A 19,528-nucleotide genomic window follows, 5' to 3' on the forward strand; every position below is an offset into this window, starting at 1 on the left:
AGGTTATAATCACAGACCAGCACATGTTTGAAAAACGAAATGCTTAGCTGTGGTGGGCAGGATCTTTGCAGCTTACCACCACCAAGCAAACCAAATGAGTTAAATTGCCCAATAATTTTACACCAACAGTTTTACCAACAATTCACTTTTTCATGAGTTTTACTTTTGACTATCAGGGCTGCCTGGCATTGCCAGGAAACACCAGGCCCCTCTGTCCACCTCTTCCCCTCACTCCTCCTATCCCTTCCCCTCCCACCCCACTCCCCCTTCCCTCTGGACTCCCACCCCACTTCTTCCCCTTCCTCTGGACTCCTACCCCCCCCCCCTTTGCCCTGCCTTGCTTGATTCATGGAGGTTAGCTTTGGGGTTTTCCACTATCTGGGGATGTGTGCAGTGCAAAAACGCAAGTTATCTCCACAGCTGACTTGTAATACCCTGTGCCACCACCATCGGGTGGCGCTACATGATGCACATTTAAATAGAGAATTTTCATCGACCTGCAGATGGAACCAAGTAGCCCACGTTAACCACAAGGTTGAACTTGGTCCAAGTGCCAAGTTTGTTGGCAATTGGCCCAGTAGTTTTGGCATGATTGGTTTCACACACACACACACACACACACACACACACACACACACACACACACACACACACACACACACACACACACACACACACACACACACAATCACATTTATTTATTAGATGAGTGCAATGATTCTTGGCATGCGTCACACAGCTTGAGAGAAGGATTAAGTGTGTGTCTCACTCTAAATTAGCGAGTGCTGACAGCTCTTGACCTTAAAAGCTTCACTGAACAAAAAGGAGTGAATGTGAATGAAGCACATTGAATCCATCAGTCTGTCATTATGTACACCTTCATTCACATTCACTCCTGTCATTCTGTTCACCTTAGTTTGTCTATGCGTATACGTCTTATTAACAGAAGTTTATTCCCAATTTTTAATTTTATCTGCAAAGTTTCATTCAATATCCCACCCCTGATTTCTGTTACCCTTTTTCAGTTCTTTCATCAATTTACACGTGTATTTTCTTTTTCTTTTTATTTTTTTTTAACATAATCAAAAGGACTGAATCTCCCATTCTACGTCTTTTTATTTTTATTTTTTTAACATAATCAAAAGGACTGAATCTCACATTCTACGTCTTTTTATTTTTATTTTTTTAACATAATCAAAAGGACTGAATCTCACATTCTACATCTTTTTATTTTTATTTTTTTAACATAATCAAAAGGACTGAATCTCACATTCTACATCTTTTTATTTTTATTTTTTTAACATCATCAAAAGGACTGAATCTCACATTCTACGTCTTTTTATCTTTATTTTTTTAACATAATCAAAAGGACTGAATCTCACATTTCCGTCTTTTTTTTTAACATAATCAAAAGGACTGAATCTCACATTCTACGTCTTTATTTATTTTTCTTTTTTACATCATCGAAAGGACTGAATCTCACATTCTATGTCTTTTTATCTTTATTGTTTTTAACATCATCAAAAGGACTGAATCTCACATTCTACGTCTTTTTATTTTTATTTTTTAACATAATAAAAAGGACTGAATCTCACATTCTACGTCTTTTTATTTTTTTAACATAATCAAAAGGACTGAATCTCCCATTCTACGTCTTTTTATTTTTATTTTTTTAACATAATCAAAAGGACTGAATCTCACATTCTACATCTTTTTATTTTTATTTTTTTAACATAATCAAAAGGACTGAATCTCACATTCTACGTCTTTATTTTTATTTTTTTAACATCATCAAAAGGACTGAATCTCACATTCTATGTCTTTGTATCTTTATTTTTTTAACATAATCAAAAGGACTGAATCTCACATTCTACGTCTTTTTTTTTTTAACATAATCAAAAGGACTGAATCTCACATTCTACGTCTTTATTTATTTTTCTTTTTTACATAATCGAAAGGACTGAATCTCACATTCTATGTCTTTTTATCTTTATTGTTTTTAACATCATCAAAAGGACTGAATCTCACATTCTACGTCTTTTTATTTTTATTTTTTTAACATAATAAAAAGGACTGAATCTCACATTCTACGTCTTTTTATTTTTATTTTTTTAACATAATCAAAAGGACTGAATCTCACATTCTACATCTTTTTATTTTTATTTTTTTTAACATAATCAAAAGGACTGAATCTCACATTCTACGTCTTTTTATTTTTATTTTTTTTAACATAATCAAAAGGACTGAATCTCACATTCTACGTCTTTATTTTTATTTTTTTTTAACATAATCGAAAGGACTGAATCTCACATTCTATGTCTTTTTTTTTTTTCTTTTTTTTAGCTTTCCTATTTTTCATTACTTAATTTCATCATTCTTTCACACATTTTAAATAAAGGGAGTGGTGCTTTGTTATTTGATGGAGATAGGTAAGGAGGATTATGATGGAGAGAAATTTGTTGTTTGCTCGGCCACATTGTTTGTTGAACGTTTGTTGTTTTTTTTTTGACGAACGAGGCACATCTAATTAGTTCAGGGTAAAATAAATGGAATGAAGTGCTGATAAAAAGTACAGACCATTAATTAAAAAGTCAAGCCAATTAACCTTCTGTAAAAAAGTATCCATGCTCGTGAGAACGCTAAATAACTTGTACGTTTATGTGTTGACGTGAGACACCAGTGATGTTTTATAATACAAGTTCAAATTGTCGTTAAGTACAACCTTCGAGATTTCCTTCCTCCTTGTGGGCATGAGTATTGGCTGGATATCATTCAAACCACTGATGGGTTCCCCACCTCTTCATTGCATCATTTCCTGTTTATCAGAGTGACATCTTGGACATGAGCGGTATGATGGACACGCACATGATGAGGCGTGGATCGGACAAGGTGCGCTATAATGGTGACTCGGGAAACTTCTTGAGAGGTAGCAGAGCCCGGGTCTCCATGCCAATCACACGTCCAAACAACCAAAGCAGGGAAAGGCCCATGGGTGAGGTCCACCAAGTATGACTTCTCTCAGTCTCTTTTGACTTTTCACTTGATTTTACGTGATTATGAGGTCTTCGCATTAAAATGGCTGATCATCATTGTTTTATTATTTTGAGAAAGTGATGAATTATTCATTGGTTTTTTTTCCTCGTGCGACATTCACACATTCATTTTCCTTGTTCCCAGGTGTTCTTTTTCTGCAGGTAGGCAATAACACACGTAAGGCTGTAATGCCCAATGTGGTGACCTCCTTGGACACTGTCCGTGCACTCTTTGTCCGAACATTTCCTGAACGTTTGTCCATGGCAGCTTTAAACTCACCAGATGCACGGCTATACATTCTGGATGAAGGAATAGATGCATTTCGACCGCTCGATAGCCATTGGTAATTTTAAGCCGATACTCTATCAATATGTATACATTCTAATACGGATACATCTTATCTTACGATACATGTTAGTGTTATTATAGAAATCTCATCTTATGTTTTATCTTTATATCCTTGCTGCTGTTTTAAAAAAAATTTGAATCCATTTTTGTTTGTTGATGTCTTTTAATAATGCATGCTTCTACATTTGTGCATTCTTTAGTTTTTGCAATATTTTCCTTATTTCATTCTTTCCTTTCTTCATTTCTGATTTTTCTTCCCCCCCCCCTTACTTTCTCTCCTTTTCTCTCCTTCCTCTGTCTATGATTATTTTTATTATTATTCCGTTTATTTTCTTTCATGTCGGATTTCTCATAATTCCCCACAACCTTGGCATCACCACATTTAACCTCAACACGTGAATGCTTTTTAAACCTTATCTCACGACATTTTTACATCCTGTCACTTCTAGGGACATAGTTGACCAAAGTGTCCTCAAGCTCTGCTTCCGTTCAAGCTCCCATGCTGTGCTGGGCTCTTCTACCCAGAAACATGACTTTCCTTACAGTGGGGAGTTGGCGGTGAGGAACACAGGCACCTATTTCCTTCGGTGGCATTTTTTGAAAACAAATATGACCCACATTTCACTTTTGACTGATGGCATGAGATATTTAATTAAAACATTCTCAAAGACTCATGTCATGAAGCAATTTGTCAAATCTATAAACACTACAAACTGGTTTTATATGAACTTCCACCATGCACTGTTCTTCGGGTTTGCTTTAATTGAGTCTTTTCCAACCTCCTGCTCTTAGGATGAGATGCTTTGGCAAAATGCACCTGGATACCGGACTCTCTTCTCAAAAGACTCGACATTTTCCCACCAAAACAAAATGTTCCCTTCATCTCATAACTCAAATGCAGATTGGAGTAGTGGGGAAGTTTCCAGCCCTGTTTCTCCAGGGTTGAGCACAACCATCATACCTCCTGGAGGGATTTTGGAGCGTCGCGATGTGCGTCCGAATGATGATTTTTTGCAACGTGCTGGTAAGCCATCACGTCACCAATCCAACTCATGGAAGAACCCCGTACCGGGGCCTGTCGACTACAGAGCCCCGACGCGCCCAGTTTGGGAGAATACAGCCACTACATCAAGGCATGGCTGGGTTGAGACACAAGGAAAGCGGGCCGGAGAGAGAACGTGGCGGGGTCCACCAAACGTGGCGTTTGACACAACAGATTCTGATGGAACTAATTTGCAACATGGTTTGCAGCAAATGGCAATGACTTTGAGTCGTTGGATGCAAGGACGGGAAAGGGACAGGGCAATGATGGATTGGGAGATGGCAGAAAGGCGTGGGGATGTGGGAAGAAGTTCCTTCTCCTCTCGTTCATCTATGGCAAGCAATAATGAAACTCGGTGAGAGCAAAACGGGCTTTTATTTTTTAAACACAGCTGATAATCTGTACTTTTTGTTGCTATTTGTTTTGTCTTGTCCATTTTCAGAGCACAATATATTTTTGTAATTTTCAAAAATTGAGTGACATGGCAAGTATCAAAATGATGGAGACTTCAATTTATATTAATTTATTGATGTTTACTTTATACTTAACAGACTTCTCCTTATGAGAAGGATAAGCCTGGTGTTGGCTTAGCGGCAAGGGTGGCTGGCTTGGGATCTTAGGATCTTGAGTTTGAGCCCCTGTCGGTTGTTGAATTTGCACCAGGTGGGGTTGATTCAGTCTGTAATCCTTCTTAGTTCAGCAAAATGAGTACCATTGTATTGGTGACCAGGGCATTGCATCAACGGCTTATCTGTGCCCTCAACCGATGATGCAACTAACAGCCACAGGCTACACATGAAAAAGAAGAAGAAGAATAATAAGAAGAATATTAGAAGGATACAAAGGGCTATCAATAAGTATGTGGCCGAATGTATAATTAAATTAACAAATAATCGATCTTTCAATTTAAAAGTTAAAATTGTGATAAATGGACAATGCACAAAATGTCAGTTATAATTAATGAAGAAAATAAGTTTCATTACGGTAATTGTTAGCAAATGCATATTGAACTGGGAATACATTATGAACGAGAACAGCACTTGGTAGAGTGCATACCTCCACCAGGCTGAGCAGTTTACGCTTTGTATTCCACTGATAGGCCGGTTCTGCATCTGGACCTGAATCAAAATCGAATTGGCCTGGTGTTGTCACCTAACCAACTCATCCACATCGTTTCGTCCAAATCCATGCATAACTTTTTCCAATATCGTGTTATATATCGCTTTTGGCCCTATCTCTCAATTGTGAAAAAAATCACTTTTAAAAAACTCTAGTGTCCGGATCCGGATCCTCACCAAAATCTAATCAATTCTTCCTTGTCACACACCAAACCTCTCCGCCAAGTTTCGTCCGAATTCGTCGATACATTGTTTTTTATTTTAGATATCCTGCTCACAAACATAAAGACAGACAAAGAAACAGACACAACCTCTATCCACCTTCGGTGACGGAGGTAATTATGTCCATCGATTTCATTGTTACGATCGGCAACTTTTTTGTTAAAGATACAGTGTGATCTTAAGCATCTTCCAGATAATGCTCGGGGATGGGTTACGAGCCTAATGCCCATCCAATGGACTGTGCTCTGCCTTTGAAGCATCAATCTGACAGTTTGTGGTCAGGTTTATAAATCAAACCCAGATTTGCCAACTCAAAGGTAAGTGCACTACCTCTGTGACATTATGTTTGACTTCATTATTGTAATTTAGTTGACCGATCGTTTTGTCAAGCCACTGTCTTACTGATCACTCCTCTTATGAAACATTGCATGATTTCAGTAAATGGTCTGCCATATTGCTAAATTATTTTTATCCTCCAAATACAAAACCATAAAAAAATTGCTGAGCAAAATTACAAATTTAATTATTGATATTCCCGGTACTTTTGTGTATTAAAGCTTCCCAAAAGTATAATGTGAAAAGCTATCGTTTTTACGACGAGTAGAAAGACAGTTTTTTTTATACAATGGATTTTATCACCTGAAAGTTAGGAGGAGAAGATTTCTTGCCAGGGAAAGCAATGTGTGGAAAACAACAGCCCAAAGGATTTATCTTTTCGTTTTTGGTTAAACAACGGACTCGACTCTCTCCTATATTCCACATGTTCCTAAAATCTATAAATCTATCCATCTTCCATCTGTACTCAGCATTTTGCAACCTGTGGCCTGAAATGTTGAAAGATAGCTTTTTTTTCTTTGAAAGAGTTGGCATACTGTGTGCTGATATCCTGGCCATTCCCCAAATCTGCTCGCAACTAAATCAGGACAACTTTAACTTAAGGTCGTGCTCTCATAACGTCATGCTTTGATTACTACTGCTCGCCGTTAGTGGGCTTGTCTGCTTCTTCTTTCAACCTTCTACAACTCTTTAAGACATGGGCTGCCATCTATATATAATGGAGCATTTTATATGTATGTATCTATGTATGTATGTATGTATCATCTACTTCTCCGAGAGGATTTTACCGAGGGAGCTAAAACTTTTAGGGATTAATGAGGGCACCCCGAAGTTTGATTTATTTAAGCCATATAACCACAATGTATTATATATGCACATAAGCAGTGCACATGTTTTTTCTTCATAATATATAACCCGGGTTAATTTTATTTTTGGGATCGATTGAGGCAGTGGTCTGTTGCTTATACACCACCCAAATAAAGGGACATGTCAGAAGAACGTGTTACACACTTGGGACAAGATCGCCCTTAGGGTGGGTACTCTGCTATGGTGTTAATAATCATAAAGATAATATCATGACCCTCCCCCCCCCCCGGGCCATAGAATCAATATTCCCTGTGATAATGAGCTGATTGACCCTCACATAGACATCATATGGATTGGTCAATGCGTGCCAAATTTGGAAATATTTCCATCACATTTGGCCTTCCCAAGTCATCCGTGGTACATCATAAATGGAAGGCAACAGGTTGTATTCATGTTGAATACAGAACAGGCAGGATAACGTGTTGAGAAATCAACCAGAAAAACCTTCCCATGTAGAATGCCATAAAATTACACCAAATCATCTCCCCAAATTGCTATAGAAAGTCTTGAGATTTGTTTGTTGCCAAAGGCAGATGAAAACCACTGTTAGAAATCAAATGAGCAATTGTGAATTGATTATCTTAAATAAATGTTTGCTTTCCCAATACTTTTGGGAATATACAAGTAGTTTTGAAAGAATTGATGAAATTCTGGAAAAAAAATTATATTCCCATGACTCTTTAAGTTACACATTCCATTTGACTTGCCCATAATCCCATCCACATGCAGATTAATTCAACCATTGAATGACTTTTGTTGGGCTTATAGAAGAACTAATAGGTAGCAGACTCACCTTTATGCTGCATGGTCTGTGTTCAATTCCTCTTCTGTCCAGTCTCCTAGGATCTCCAAGGGGACATTAACCTTCTCAGGTCACGTGTTCCAAAGATATTGTGGCAAATCAGTGGCGTAATAGTTATAGTGTCAACTCCAAATCTGGCAGGTTGGCGGTTTGAACTCCGGCCAAGCCATACTAAATAAAATTTTTTTAAATGGTACGTGCTGCTTCCTTGCTTGCTCCTTCGCATTTAAAAAGAAAAGAGCACGGACAAACAAGCATAAGATTGGCAACCATAGCACAGGCTATGATGGGCCTAATGGTGTCCTCCTGCATTGATGTTCCTTGGTAGAGAACTCTTATTTAATCATTATTCATTTGCTACCTGTGCACTGAAAGTTTGAAAGATAGCTTTTTTTTTCTTTAAAAGAGTAGGCATACTGTGTGCTGATGTCCTGGCCAAATTCTCTCTTCCTGCCCTGATCTACAGTGGGCACCTCTTCAATGGAATATATCCACGACCTCAGAAATGATACAAAACCGTATCTTGCAGTTGAATGAATACAAATTTGTTGCCACATTGCTTTTGAATAATTGCATGCTCATGAAATATAATTGCGGCTGTGTTGATGAAACGTAGCAACTGAAATACAGGACTTGTCAGAGCAGGATTGACTAATTTCGGCAACAGCAACGCGTCTGACATCATCTATAATGGAGCATTCCAACTTGGCAATAAAACTGTGACTCACCGGTGAACAAAAGTACATTTACAATCTAAAATCTGGTTAATAATTCGTCACATTTTCACATTGAGCAAACATAGCCATCACCTCAAGGAAAGAGAGTGACTCAAATGGACTCATCTGTGATATTCTCACTTTGGTCACCAGTCGCCAAGACCATCTGACGATAACATATCCAATTGTAGCTGTGTTGATGAAACGTAACTACTGAAATACAACTGAAATATAAACAGTCATAGCATTTATGCAGATGTAATGCCAATTTATTATTTATTATATACAGAAGTAGGGCTGTATGTATTAACCCGTTAGTGTCTAAAGTTTCTGGCTTGTATCGGTTGAGTAACGACCAATCACAGATAACGATGCAGCCACATATGACACCGATAAATCAACGATGTAATTTGGCGAATTGTGAATGCTTTCCAGTTGCCAAAGTGAAACTGGCAAGATGAGAATAAATGCACAGGTGTGTGACTGATGTTAATTGGGATAACTGCCTGAAGCCCCCCCTCCCCCCCCACAGTAACCGCATGGAGTCCTTGGAGAGACAAATTGGTGGTCTGACAGATATGTTGAGGAATGTGGTTGCCCATGGAGGTCTGGAGAGCTGTCCAGAAAAGCAATCCACACGTAGTTACTTCTACCCTGAAGAGTGGCAAAACAGGAGAACCAGACCCGAAGCCTGTGCTACGGCATCAGGTGGGTCATGTTGCCAAGGTATTGAATTGTAGATGGTGCGAGAATTAATTTGATCCATAATTGTCATTGTACTTGAACGCAATGCCATTATTATTATTATTATGGTTATTATTTTATTGTTAACATGCAAGTGATTCAAATTGAGAATTGTACTTATTGTGATGCAGTGAATGCTGCTAAGATGCTTTCAGTCATTAATGATCTGATTTGTTTGCATCGGGTGAAAATATAATCTGTCTATTCATTCAGGGATCATCTGTTTATTATGTAAGATGCAAGAAAATATGGTGGCCTTTGTTAACCCCCATCCTCCCACTTACATCTCTCAACACAGTATTGAAACCTCTCCCCTTTACATCTCCCACTTCCTGCATGAAGTGTGCGCTGGAACTTTGTCTTCATGACTTAATGACACACTGCGAAGAGTGATGAGTCTTTAACAAATGGGCACAAGTATTCTCCCCCTCATGGGGTTGGCCAGGGAAAAATTTTGGCCCAAGTCTTTCATGAACACAGTTGGCCCGACGTGATATTTGAATGTGTAGGTTAGAGCAGGAAATTTGCAATTTGGTGAAAGGGTGCCGGCAGGACAGTATCCATTGCAATTTCATAACTGCAGAGGATGCTGTCTCAGTGTGTCATTCAATTACCCTAAAATAATGTCTAAAAATGTAATAACCCAAAAATAGATTTTAATCAACCGAAAGTCAACAAACAGCGAAAGGTCCTATGAATTACTCATCGAAATGATGTGACTTTTTTAAGCTGCTTTCATCTGTTTTGTGTTGAACAAGAGCCTCAGAGATTATTTCAATAATCTCGATGTGACATCGATGTGGCAAATAAATGCCTGACACTATATTTTAAGTGTGGTAATGTTATTTATTTACTTTTGCCTTAAGTGGTTTGGATTCGATGCAATGCCACTTCGAACAAATAATGAACAAAGCTTTTGGGAAAAGTTTGAAAAGGGGAGGATAAAACGGTATGGAGGGGAAAACAAACATCTCGCTGTACGTACGCAATGCATATCTAAACAAATGCTAAGAAATAACAATGAATCTTTCCACTAAACACAGTTTTATTAACCCCTAAATATCATTTCCACAACAATATGTTTATTTATGTGTATATTTATATATATATATATATATATATATATATATATATATATATATATATATTTAATTATATATATATTTAATTATATATATATTTAATTATATATATATATTTATATATATATATATTTATATATATATATATTTATATATATATATATATATATATATATATATATATATATATATATATATATATATATATGAAACATTTAGTCCATGAAGCTGTGTGACGATGTGCCTATTAATCATGACCTGGTTGAACATTGGTTACAGATGACATTAACGTCTGTTTATACATGGATGAAACTCCTTCCGTATTTTATGGAAATCCATAGTTTTGTAATGACCCATATGGAGGTTTCCGTATGTTCGTCATCAGAAAGGCGATTTGTTTGAGGTGCTATTCCAATATGCTGATTGGTTTATTAACCCATTTCATCTGGATTATTTTTTTGGGTGGGGTTCATTGTCGAGGTTCGTATGAGAGCTAACACACAACGCACAGCAAGGGGGGGCATGAGACAAGAGGGGAGGGAGTGGGAGGAAAAAAAACAGTGGGGAACAGATATTAGGAGATCTGTGGAAGGGAGAGGGATAGGGGTGGGGAACACGGGGGAAACAAGATGGACATTACAGGGACTTTTAGGAAGTAGAGCAGGGATTTTGAAGGAGGTGGGTTTGGGGTGGATTATCGGGGGTAGAAAAGATTGAGGTTTTGGATGAGGGACGATAAGAGGTGGTGGTGAATAGCTGTTTTGAAGGCCTGGGGGGAAGAATGGGATTGAAGAGAGTGAGGTAGTTTATTCCAAAGGTGGGGAAAAAGAGGAATGAAAGAGTGAAGGTGAGCAGTGGTGATTCGTGATTTTGGTGGTGTTACCAGAAGAGAGTTGTTGGCGGATCTTGAGTGCCCTGCGGAAATATGGGGAGGGGGACATATTGCAATAAGAGCAGGGGGAGGCGAGACCGGAGAAGAGACGGTATAAGACAGAAAGACCACCAACCCACCTGCGGTGAGAGAGAGTGAGAGGCCCAAAGACTCAGCCTCATCATGTGAGATACGGATAATCCAAAATGCCTTGGTTTCCACAGCGTGAAGTTGAAAAAGGTGAGAGGCAGGAGCACCAGCCCGTAGGGGAGAGCAGTACTCCATCAGGTTGTGGACGAAAGCTTGGTAAGTGGTCAGGAGCTCAGGTGGGCCGAGGAAGGACTTTGCATGATGGAGGATTCCCAGTCGGTGACTGGCTTTGGAGGGTGTTTGGAAATACGGCTTTCCCAGGAAAGATCATGGCAGATAGTGAGACCCAGAAGCTTGAATGAAAGGACTTTTTCCAGAGTATGGTTGAGAAAATAGATTGAGGGGTTTTACAAATGGTCCTTTCGGAGAGACATAGTGAGTGTGAGATTTGTCCGGATTGAAAGACATGTTCCACGTGTTGGACCAGTTTGTGATTTTACCAAGATCTGCAGAGAGCGAAGAAGCTGCGGCATTCCGGTCTGAGGGATGGCAGATGGTACGGCAGAGAGTGGAGTCATCAGCAAAGAGATAAAGAGAATTTTCCAGAGTCAGAGAGATCATTGATGAAAACCAGAAAAAGAACAGGGCCCAGAATGCTACCTTGAGGAACTCCAGTCTGGACAGGAAGAGGGGATGAGAGAACTCTATTTTGGGCCACACGTTTTCTGCGATAGGAGAGGAAGTCTGCGAGTCATGAGTGGAGATGGCATTGGGTACCATTGGAGGAGAGTTCAGTGAGCAGGACAGGGTGTCAGACCATGTCAAAAGCACGTGATATGTCAAGGGAGATGGCTCTGATTTCCTGTCTGGCATTGAGTACTTCCATCCATTGTTGGGAGAATAGAAGCAGCATATCCAGGGGAGAGTCACCTGGTCTGAACCTAAATTGATGATCGGAAATCAAGCCATTGGAGAAGAGGAAGGATTTAAGCGATGGTATCCAAGCGATGATGGATTCCATAACCTTGCTGATGATTGAGAGAAAACTGATTGGTCTGTAGTTACAGGGATCTGTTTTTGCACCTTTTTTATGCAGGGCAGTAATGTTTGCTGATTTCCAAGCAGATGGCAGATGACTTTGAGCAAATGAGGGTGAATAGAACAGAGAGAGGGTGAGGAAGAGCAGAGGAGCATGTTTTTAGGACGTGTGGGCTGATGCCGTCAAGACAGGTTGCAGAATCTGAGTCGCGGTTTGACAGCAAGCTCTCCACCTTGTCATAGGAAAAGGACACAGAGTCCAGGGAGAATTGGGTGTGACTGGGAAAGAGGAGTACAGAAGGCGAGCTTTATGGAAGGAACTGAGATTACCCTCAGTTGGGTTTGCTTTCCATGAGGCAAAGGCAAGTTGTTTCAGGACAACTGCCTCACCACAAGCTTCAGTGAGGGGGGGGGAGGGAGGAAGGGTGGGACAACTGAAGACGAGAGGCGATAAATCTGTGCATGAGGGAGAACAAGTTTCTTTGAAAGAATTCCCAGGACGAGGTGATGTTGGAGAAAGTAGCGATGGGAGACCAGTTTAGAAGCTTGATGGCTGCTTAGAGACCCTGCCAGTCAGCCTGAGTGAAATGCCAGACTCGATGGCGTTGAGGTGGTTCTCTAATAACGCCCAGAGAGATGTTAGATATTTACTTTGACAAGGAAATGGGGTGAAATGCTCACGCAATAACGCATCATGACCATGATTAGGTGAATTACTCCCATGGTAGTTTTATTTTGAGCTATTTTTGTAGAAGTTAGCCTGAAATTGGGTACAAAAGCTTGCAAGCGCGTTACCGTGATTAGATATCTGCCAGGCAGGATACCATGTGTGTACATACGTCGGTGCTGTGTAGCCGCCTTTCCTCGCTGGCAAATTGGTCTGTTCTGGTTATCACGTTGGAATGCCATTGATATTTGTTTCCATCATGAGTGTTTGTTAACATTTTATTTTGTTATATTAGTGGTGTAGTATTAATTTGTGATTTAAATGATTCTCTTTGGCGTGAAAATATCGAGAGATTGAGTTCAATTTAAAGAAACGGAGGAAATTGTAATAGGGGGTGGGGAAAAGGAAAAGTTGGGGTTTCCCCGATCGGAATGGAAGGGTGTGACGTTCATACATCCCTCGTAGGCGATTCATAATCTCTGGAGAAGACTGCTTGAGTTATCACCAAGACAGGGCTTATGATTTCTCCTTCGGGAGAATTCTTCTTCCATCGTCTCATAAAAGGTTGAGGAGAACTTGTGTGCAATTGCGATCTGTAGCAGCATCGCTTTTGCCTTTCATGTTAGAATACATGAATATGCTTGAGCTCGGATGGTTTTCTGGAACCGGGTGAAACCGTAAGAGAGACGAGCGGGTTGTTTGGTCGCCTGTGGAACGAAGGATTGACTCGGATTCAGAACCTCTTGGACATCTTTTCCTTCCACACTGAAGATATGCTCGCTTGGCGTTTTGGGCGTGAACGACTGCCATTCGTTGTTGTCTATCAGACGCATTCCACTCTGCGGTGATCTTCTGCGTCTGGTGTTGTGCTGAAAAGGGAAAAAACCTTATCGTGGAGTTTCACTGGTAATGAATCTTCCCTTGAAATTGGCACCTTCGTGCGACTCGTGTGTAAAGAGCTCTTCTTCGCTTTTGTGATACCTTGCATGTCTTGCGTTGCATTACGCGAGTTGGTATCACTCGTCTGAAGAGTCTGGAGTCAATTTTTCCTTGATTCCTTCATCAACATTCCTGCCTTCGGCCCTGCCGGGTTGCAGAAGGCTAGTCAGCTTGGTATCTTCGCAAGTTACAATTCCCTTGTGGCATTTGAACTCCTTTCAGATGTATTCCCGTCACTTGTATGTTCGGGTCTACGACTGCTGGCCAACGCTGATGCGATGGGAGACTTTTAATGGCCAAATTCTCGAATGTATATATATATATATATATATATATATATATATATATATATATATATATATATATATATATATATATATATATATATGAGAGAATTTTGCCATAAAAAGTTACACTGATGTAAATGCTTTTAACCTTTTTGAATTTAGTCCTTCATTTGTAAGACTGCCATTACATTGGAAGCCCAACTCATAAGGGTTCTGGTTTGTGTTATTGTTTTTTTATTTTAAACTCAGAAGATACATCACATTATAAGCAGCGTCGATTGTCTCGAGGCAAGGAAATATTGATACAGCATCTGAATGTGGAGTTGTTGTTTTGTTTTTGTCTGTTACAGATATCTTGCATGTGCCTAGGGCAGAGCGTGCAGCAAGACCCAGACAACGATTTGCTTTGTTTCAACTTCAGGAGGGCATACAGCACCTCCGGAAAGAACTTGGCAATCTCAGACATATGCAGGTAACATCCTCTTCAGTTTTGCTCAATACTCACCGTCAATCACTCATTGCACCATTTGTTTACATAACTCTCATTATTCCATTTACCTAGTTAAAACAGCAACAGGCCTGTGCAATGATGATCCATGCTGGGAAGCATGACTTGTCGGTGGCCTTATCTTCATTGATGAGCAGAATGGCCCGCACTGATGCCAGCAGGAAGGAGCGGTTGCAGGCTGAGAATCAGCGGCAGCGTTATGCTGCGCGGGCCCAGACACTCTCCTGGCAGCTCAGGTTTGATGAAACGGTCTTTTTACCTCTGCCACCAAAAGTTGACAGGGATTATATTTTCACCCTTGTCTGTTTGTTACTTGGTGAAAAACAAGTATGTTCATCGGTTCGGTTAGTTAGTTTGTTACTTGCAAAAATCGAAGATTTTTCAAGTATGTTGGGTGCGTGCGTTATTCTGTCTTTGTTTGTTTGTCTGTGTGTCAGTCGCCTGCAGGTCAAATTTTATTGTTTTTGAGGTCAAAAAGTCAACATAGGTCAAAATTTCATCAACTTTGTTGGATTTATAAAATCTTCAATTTTCATCCGATTGACTTGAAATTTGAAGAGGATTTGCATATCAGGATTCAACCATCAATTATGTTTGAGGTCAACATCGGCCAAAAGGTCAACAACTTAGTTGTCATTTCTAAAATCCTGAATTTTCACCTGATTGATTTGAAATTTGAACAGGATTTGCATATTTGGTTCCTGTATTCAGGCCAGGTCAGGTTTGGGAGCATGCACCGGAGCAACGCGTTGCTGCGTCCAATTTCCGCCGTTACTCCAGGGGCCTCCTTCTGGCCATTCCTCAGGCAGATGCCTGGCCCATCCCCATCTCCTTGATATGTTGATCAACCTGCTGCAACCACGAGGCACATGGTCCGCCTATTGATTTCCTCCACTCATGAGGTTCCCTCGCTGAGAGAATCTGGTGAGCAGGATCAGCGTCAGGAAAATGAGCCACATGTCCATACGGCCACAGCTGATGCCCATGGACTATGCAGGTAACAAATCTCATTTGAGTCTCTCTCAGCAACTGCTCGTTGGACACAAAGTTCCACCAGCGAAAGCCAAGGATTCTCCGAAGAGACCTGGAACCAAAGGAATTAAGTCTCTGACTCAGATCCCTGGCCAGAGTGCAAGTCTCCCATCCATAGAGCAAGACTGGAAACACCAAGGACCTGAAGACTCAGACTTTATTCCTCCTGCACAGGTACCGGCAGCGCCACAACCCATGATCCAGTGAATCCATGACTCCCCAGGCCTGAACAAAACATTTATTGACCTCTGGCTCACAGCCAGCAGCGACATGAATATCACTGCCAAGGTAAGTGAATCTCTCCGTGACCTCGACATCCTTGCCACAAGCAGGTGCAGACAGGATAGCAGCATCCAAGATGTCATTGAAAGCTTGGATCTTAGTTTTGACCCAAGAAACCCGTAATCCCAGTGTCTCCAACTTCTCATTCAGCACTTTGAGGACCCCCAAAAAGGATATCTGGAGTCTCCACAAAGATGACTGCATCATCTGTGAAATCAAGGTCAGAGATCTTGACATTCCCAAACTATGCACTGCAGCTTGATCTCTCCAACATCCTCCCCATAATCTAGTCCATACAAGTGCTGAAAAGTGTGGGGGGCAGTAGACACCACCTGATAAACTCCAGAAACAACTGGAAATAAGTCAGAGATGGTACCACCACATCGGACAGCACTCTCAGTACCAGAGTCTAGTTCAGACATCACATTGATCAGTTTTGGTGGCACTCCATAAAGACCACAAATCCTCCAGAGGGCATCCCAATTCACTGAATCAAATGCTTTACAGAGATCAACATAAGCTGCAAGCATCCCCTGCCGAAACTCTCGTCTGCGTTCGGTCAGGACCCGAAAAGCAAGGATACGGTCAATCGTTGACCTCTTTGGTGTAAAGCCTGACTGCTCGGATAATTCTTGATAGGGTTCGCCACCATCTGCTTGAGCACCAGCGTCCAGAGCAAAGACCTTGCCCAGCACTGAGAGCAACGTCACCCCTCAGTAGTTGTTGCAGTCTTGGCGATCACCCTTCCCTTTCCAGAGAGGGATAACAAGGCCCATCTTCCAGTCAGTTGGGATAATGCCCTTGTTCCAAGCAGAGCACAGAACTGCATGCAACAGCATGAGTGCAGCATTTCCACCAGCCTTGAAAGAGTTCAGCATGGATGCCACAGATCCCAGGAGCTTCATCTCATTTCAACCGGTTCACCGCAGCCCGTGTTTCTCCAAACGTAGGTGGACCACAGTTGATTGGAGGATCAGCAATCGGGATAGTAACACCCCTGACATTCAACTCGACAGCTGGTGGATCAGCCATGTACAACCGCTCAAAGTAACCGGCCCAGCGGGCCTTCTCTTCGGACTCCTCTTTCAAGAGCCTACCATCCTCTGCTCTAACTGCAGTACACCACGGCATGGGCGAGGAGGAATGTCATGCGCAAATTCCCCTGTAAGCGGGACAAGAATCACCTGTCCACAGGTGATGCTCTACCCCCTCACAGATTTCTCGCACATAGGCCTCCTCGTCCACCCTTTGCGCACGTACAGTTTTACGCCTCAGCTCCATGAACAGCTCAGCTCTGCCATTCAGCCTGGCCCTGCGACTCTGGTCAATGGTATACAGTGTCCCTTGAGAGACAAAATTCTTCTTCACCCTACGCTGAGTTCTAAGGCATCCACCGGCAACATCAAGGGCGGTGATAATGAAGGCATTCCACAACAATCATTAAGGCAGTCTCATAATACGCTCGTTGACCGGTGTCACCTCAATTATCATTGGAGTCAGCTTATTGGACACAGCTACAGCAACTCCTTGGGCATGGTAACCACCGGAGCGACTAAATCAGTAGTAGGTGTAACCACCCGCCATTATCTCGCCGCAATCCGGTCTCCGAACCTCAGAGAGTGCTGAAATACCGATGTCAAAATTCTTGAGCTCAGATGATAACAGAGACCTCTCTTAGGGATAGGATATTCCAGGCTCCTACCTGAAAAGACCGCCTCAGGTTAACCCAAGGACACCGCCGTCTGGTGGATGACACCTAAGCACCACTCTGACACACACAACCGCAATCTGACCAGTGAAGGTGCCCCCGTGGTTTCCCTCCTATCATCAAACTGTACTCAACCACCAATTATTTTATGGTGAACTGAGGCCAAAAGGCCAACAAAGGCGGATTTTTCTAAAATCCTCAATTTTCATACAATTGACTTGAAATTTGAAGAGGAGTTGCTTATTTGGTCATTGAATTCACCAGCCTATTGTTTTTTTTAGTTCTAATTTGTTTCATGGATTTCACAAGTATTTGTGCTCTGCACGACAGCTTTCTTGTCTGTTTGTCACACCATTTTTGTCCAAAGTATTTATACAATCATTCTGAATTATTTTGTGTACGTCGCTGACCGGCCAAGGACAGCAACACATTATTTTTAAAATTAAGATCCAGATGCGGATGTTTTTTTATTTATTTATTTCCCAGCTCTGACAGTGGCGGAAACATCACAACAGTGTTTGATTCCTTCTGTTTCGCCAAGTGTCACTCGATGAGTCATTTTTAGTCTGTCCGTCTGTCTATAAGTAGGATATCTGAAAAAGGCGTGAACAGATTTAGACAAAATTTGGTAGACATGCTGAGTGTGTGACAAGAGTGAACTATTTACATTTTGGTGAAGATCCAAATCCAGATCTGGATCTAGATCGAGATCTGGATATGAGGATTTAAATTTTGTTTTCATAATCCTTCACCATTGAGAGATGGGGTGAAAATGATATGGAGCACAATGTCTCAAAAAAGTTGTGGATGGATTCGGACAAAACTTGATGGGCATGTTGGGATTGTGAAAGGACTTATTTATTCTGTTTTGGTGAAGATCCTGATCTGGATGCAAGAATTTTCTCAGTGATTCTTCACCATTGAGTGATGTGACGAAAACTGATACATAACACCATCCATCCATCCATCCATCCATTGGGACCATCGTCTGTGCAGAGCGTTGGTGCTGCCTAAGCAGTCCCCTTGGCTATTGGGCACAATCCTGGACGGGTTGCCACTCCAACAAAGGATACCAGTAAGCTGGTACTCATTTTGCCAACCTCTGAAGGATGACAGGCTGAGTCAACCCCACCTGGTATTAATTCCACAACCAAGTGGGATTTTAACTCAGGACCCTAGGATCCCAAGCCCACCACTCTCGCCATTAAGCCAACACCAGGCATATATAACACGATATCTCAAAAAGTTATGAACGGAATCGGACAAAACTTGGTGTTCAGCTTGGGAGTGTGAGAAGGACATAATATGTATTCTGCTTTGGTGAAGATCCGGATCCAGACTTGAGAAGTTTAATTTTCGAAGTGATTATTCACAATTTAGAGATGAGCCCAAAAATGATATATAGCATGATATTGCCAAAAGTTCTGGATAAGTTATGAGAAAACGAGGTGGGTGAGTTGGTCAGGTGACAAGAAGAAGCCAATTCGATTTTCATTCAGGTCTGGATCCAGATCTGGCCTATCAGTGAGACACAAAACCTAAACTGTTCGGCCTGGCAGAGGTATGTGGTCTCTACTGAGTGCTGTTCTTGTTTTTCTCTGCATCCATTCCCTGCCTGCACAGTCATCTTCCGTTTTTGCTTATGTCTCATCGTCTGTCACCTAGTTCTTTTCTGAGTCTCTTAATATAAATAATTAACAGCTAATCACCTACGACACAGAAGAACACCCTAGCTAGCTTGTCTGTAGTTCAGCTCTTTGTGAAGGACACCATGGGATATTTAATGTCCACCAACT

General features: G+C 41.1%; 1 protein-coding gene across 5 annotated transcripts in view; it reads left to right on the forward strand.

The window, feature by feature from the left end:
• The window catches only part of LOC147024177 (uncharacterized), a 133,776-nt gene that overhangs the window by 85,830 nt on the left and 28,418 nt on the right, over positions 1 to 19,528 (forward strand). For 4 of the 5 annotated variants that reach the window (XM_085883833.1, XM_085883832.1, XM_085883835.1 and 1 more), the window contains 7 exons: positions 2,827 to 2,992; positions 3,178 to 3,376; positions 3,831 to 3,939; positions 4,174 to 4,778; positions 9,017 to 9,192; positions 14,553 to 14,674; positions 14,765 to 14,946. In XM_085883833.1, the coding sequence (XP_085739959.1) occupies positions 2,842 to 2,992; positions 3,178 to 3,376; positions 3,831 to 3,939; positions 4,174 to 4,778; positions 9,017 to 9,192; positions 14,553 to 14,674; positions 14,765 to 14,946 (1,544 nt within the window). In that variant the 5' untranslated portion in view covers positions 2,827 to 2,841. Of the gene's footprint in view, positions 1 to 2,826; positions 3,007 to 3,177; positions 3,377 to 3,830; positions 3,940 to 4,173; positions 4,779 to 9,016; positions 9,193 to 14,552; positions 14,675 to 14,764; positions 14,947 to 19,528 lie in introns of all 5 variants that reach the window. The other variant, XM_085883834.1, reaches the window with a different exon arrangement.

The sequence above is a fragment of the Eptatretus burgeri genome, chromosome 6 (genome assembly GCF_056783735.1).
Source record: "Eptatretus burgeri isolate ZD-2024b chromosome 6, Ebu_testis_v1, whole genome shotgun sequence".
In the NCBI taxonomy this organism is placed as follows: Eukaryota; Metazoa; Chordata; class Myxini; order Myxiniformes; family Myxinidae; genus Eptatretus; species Eptatretus burgeri.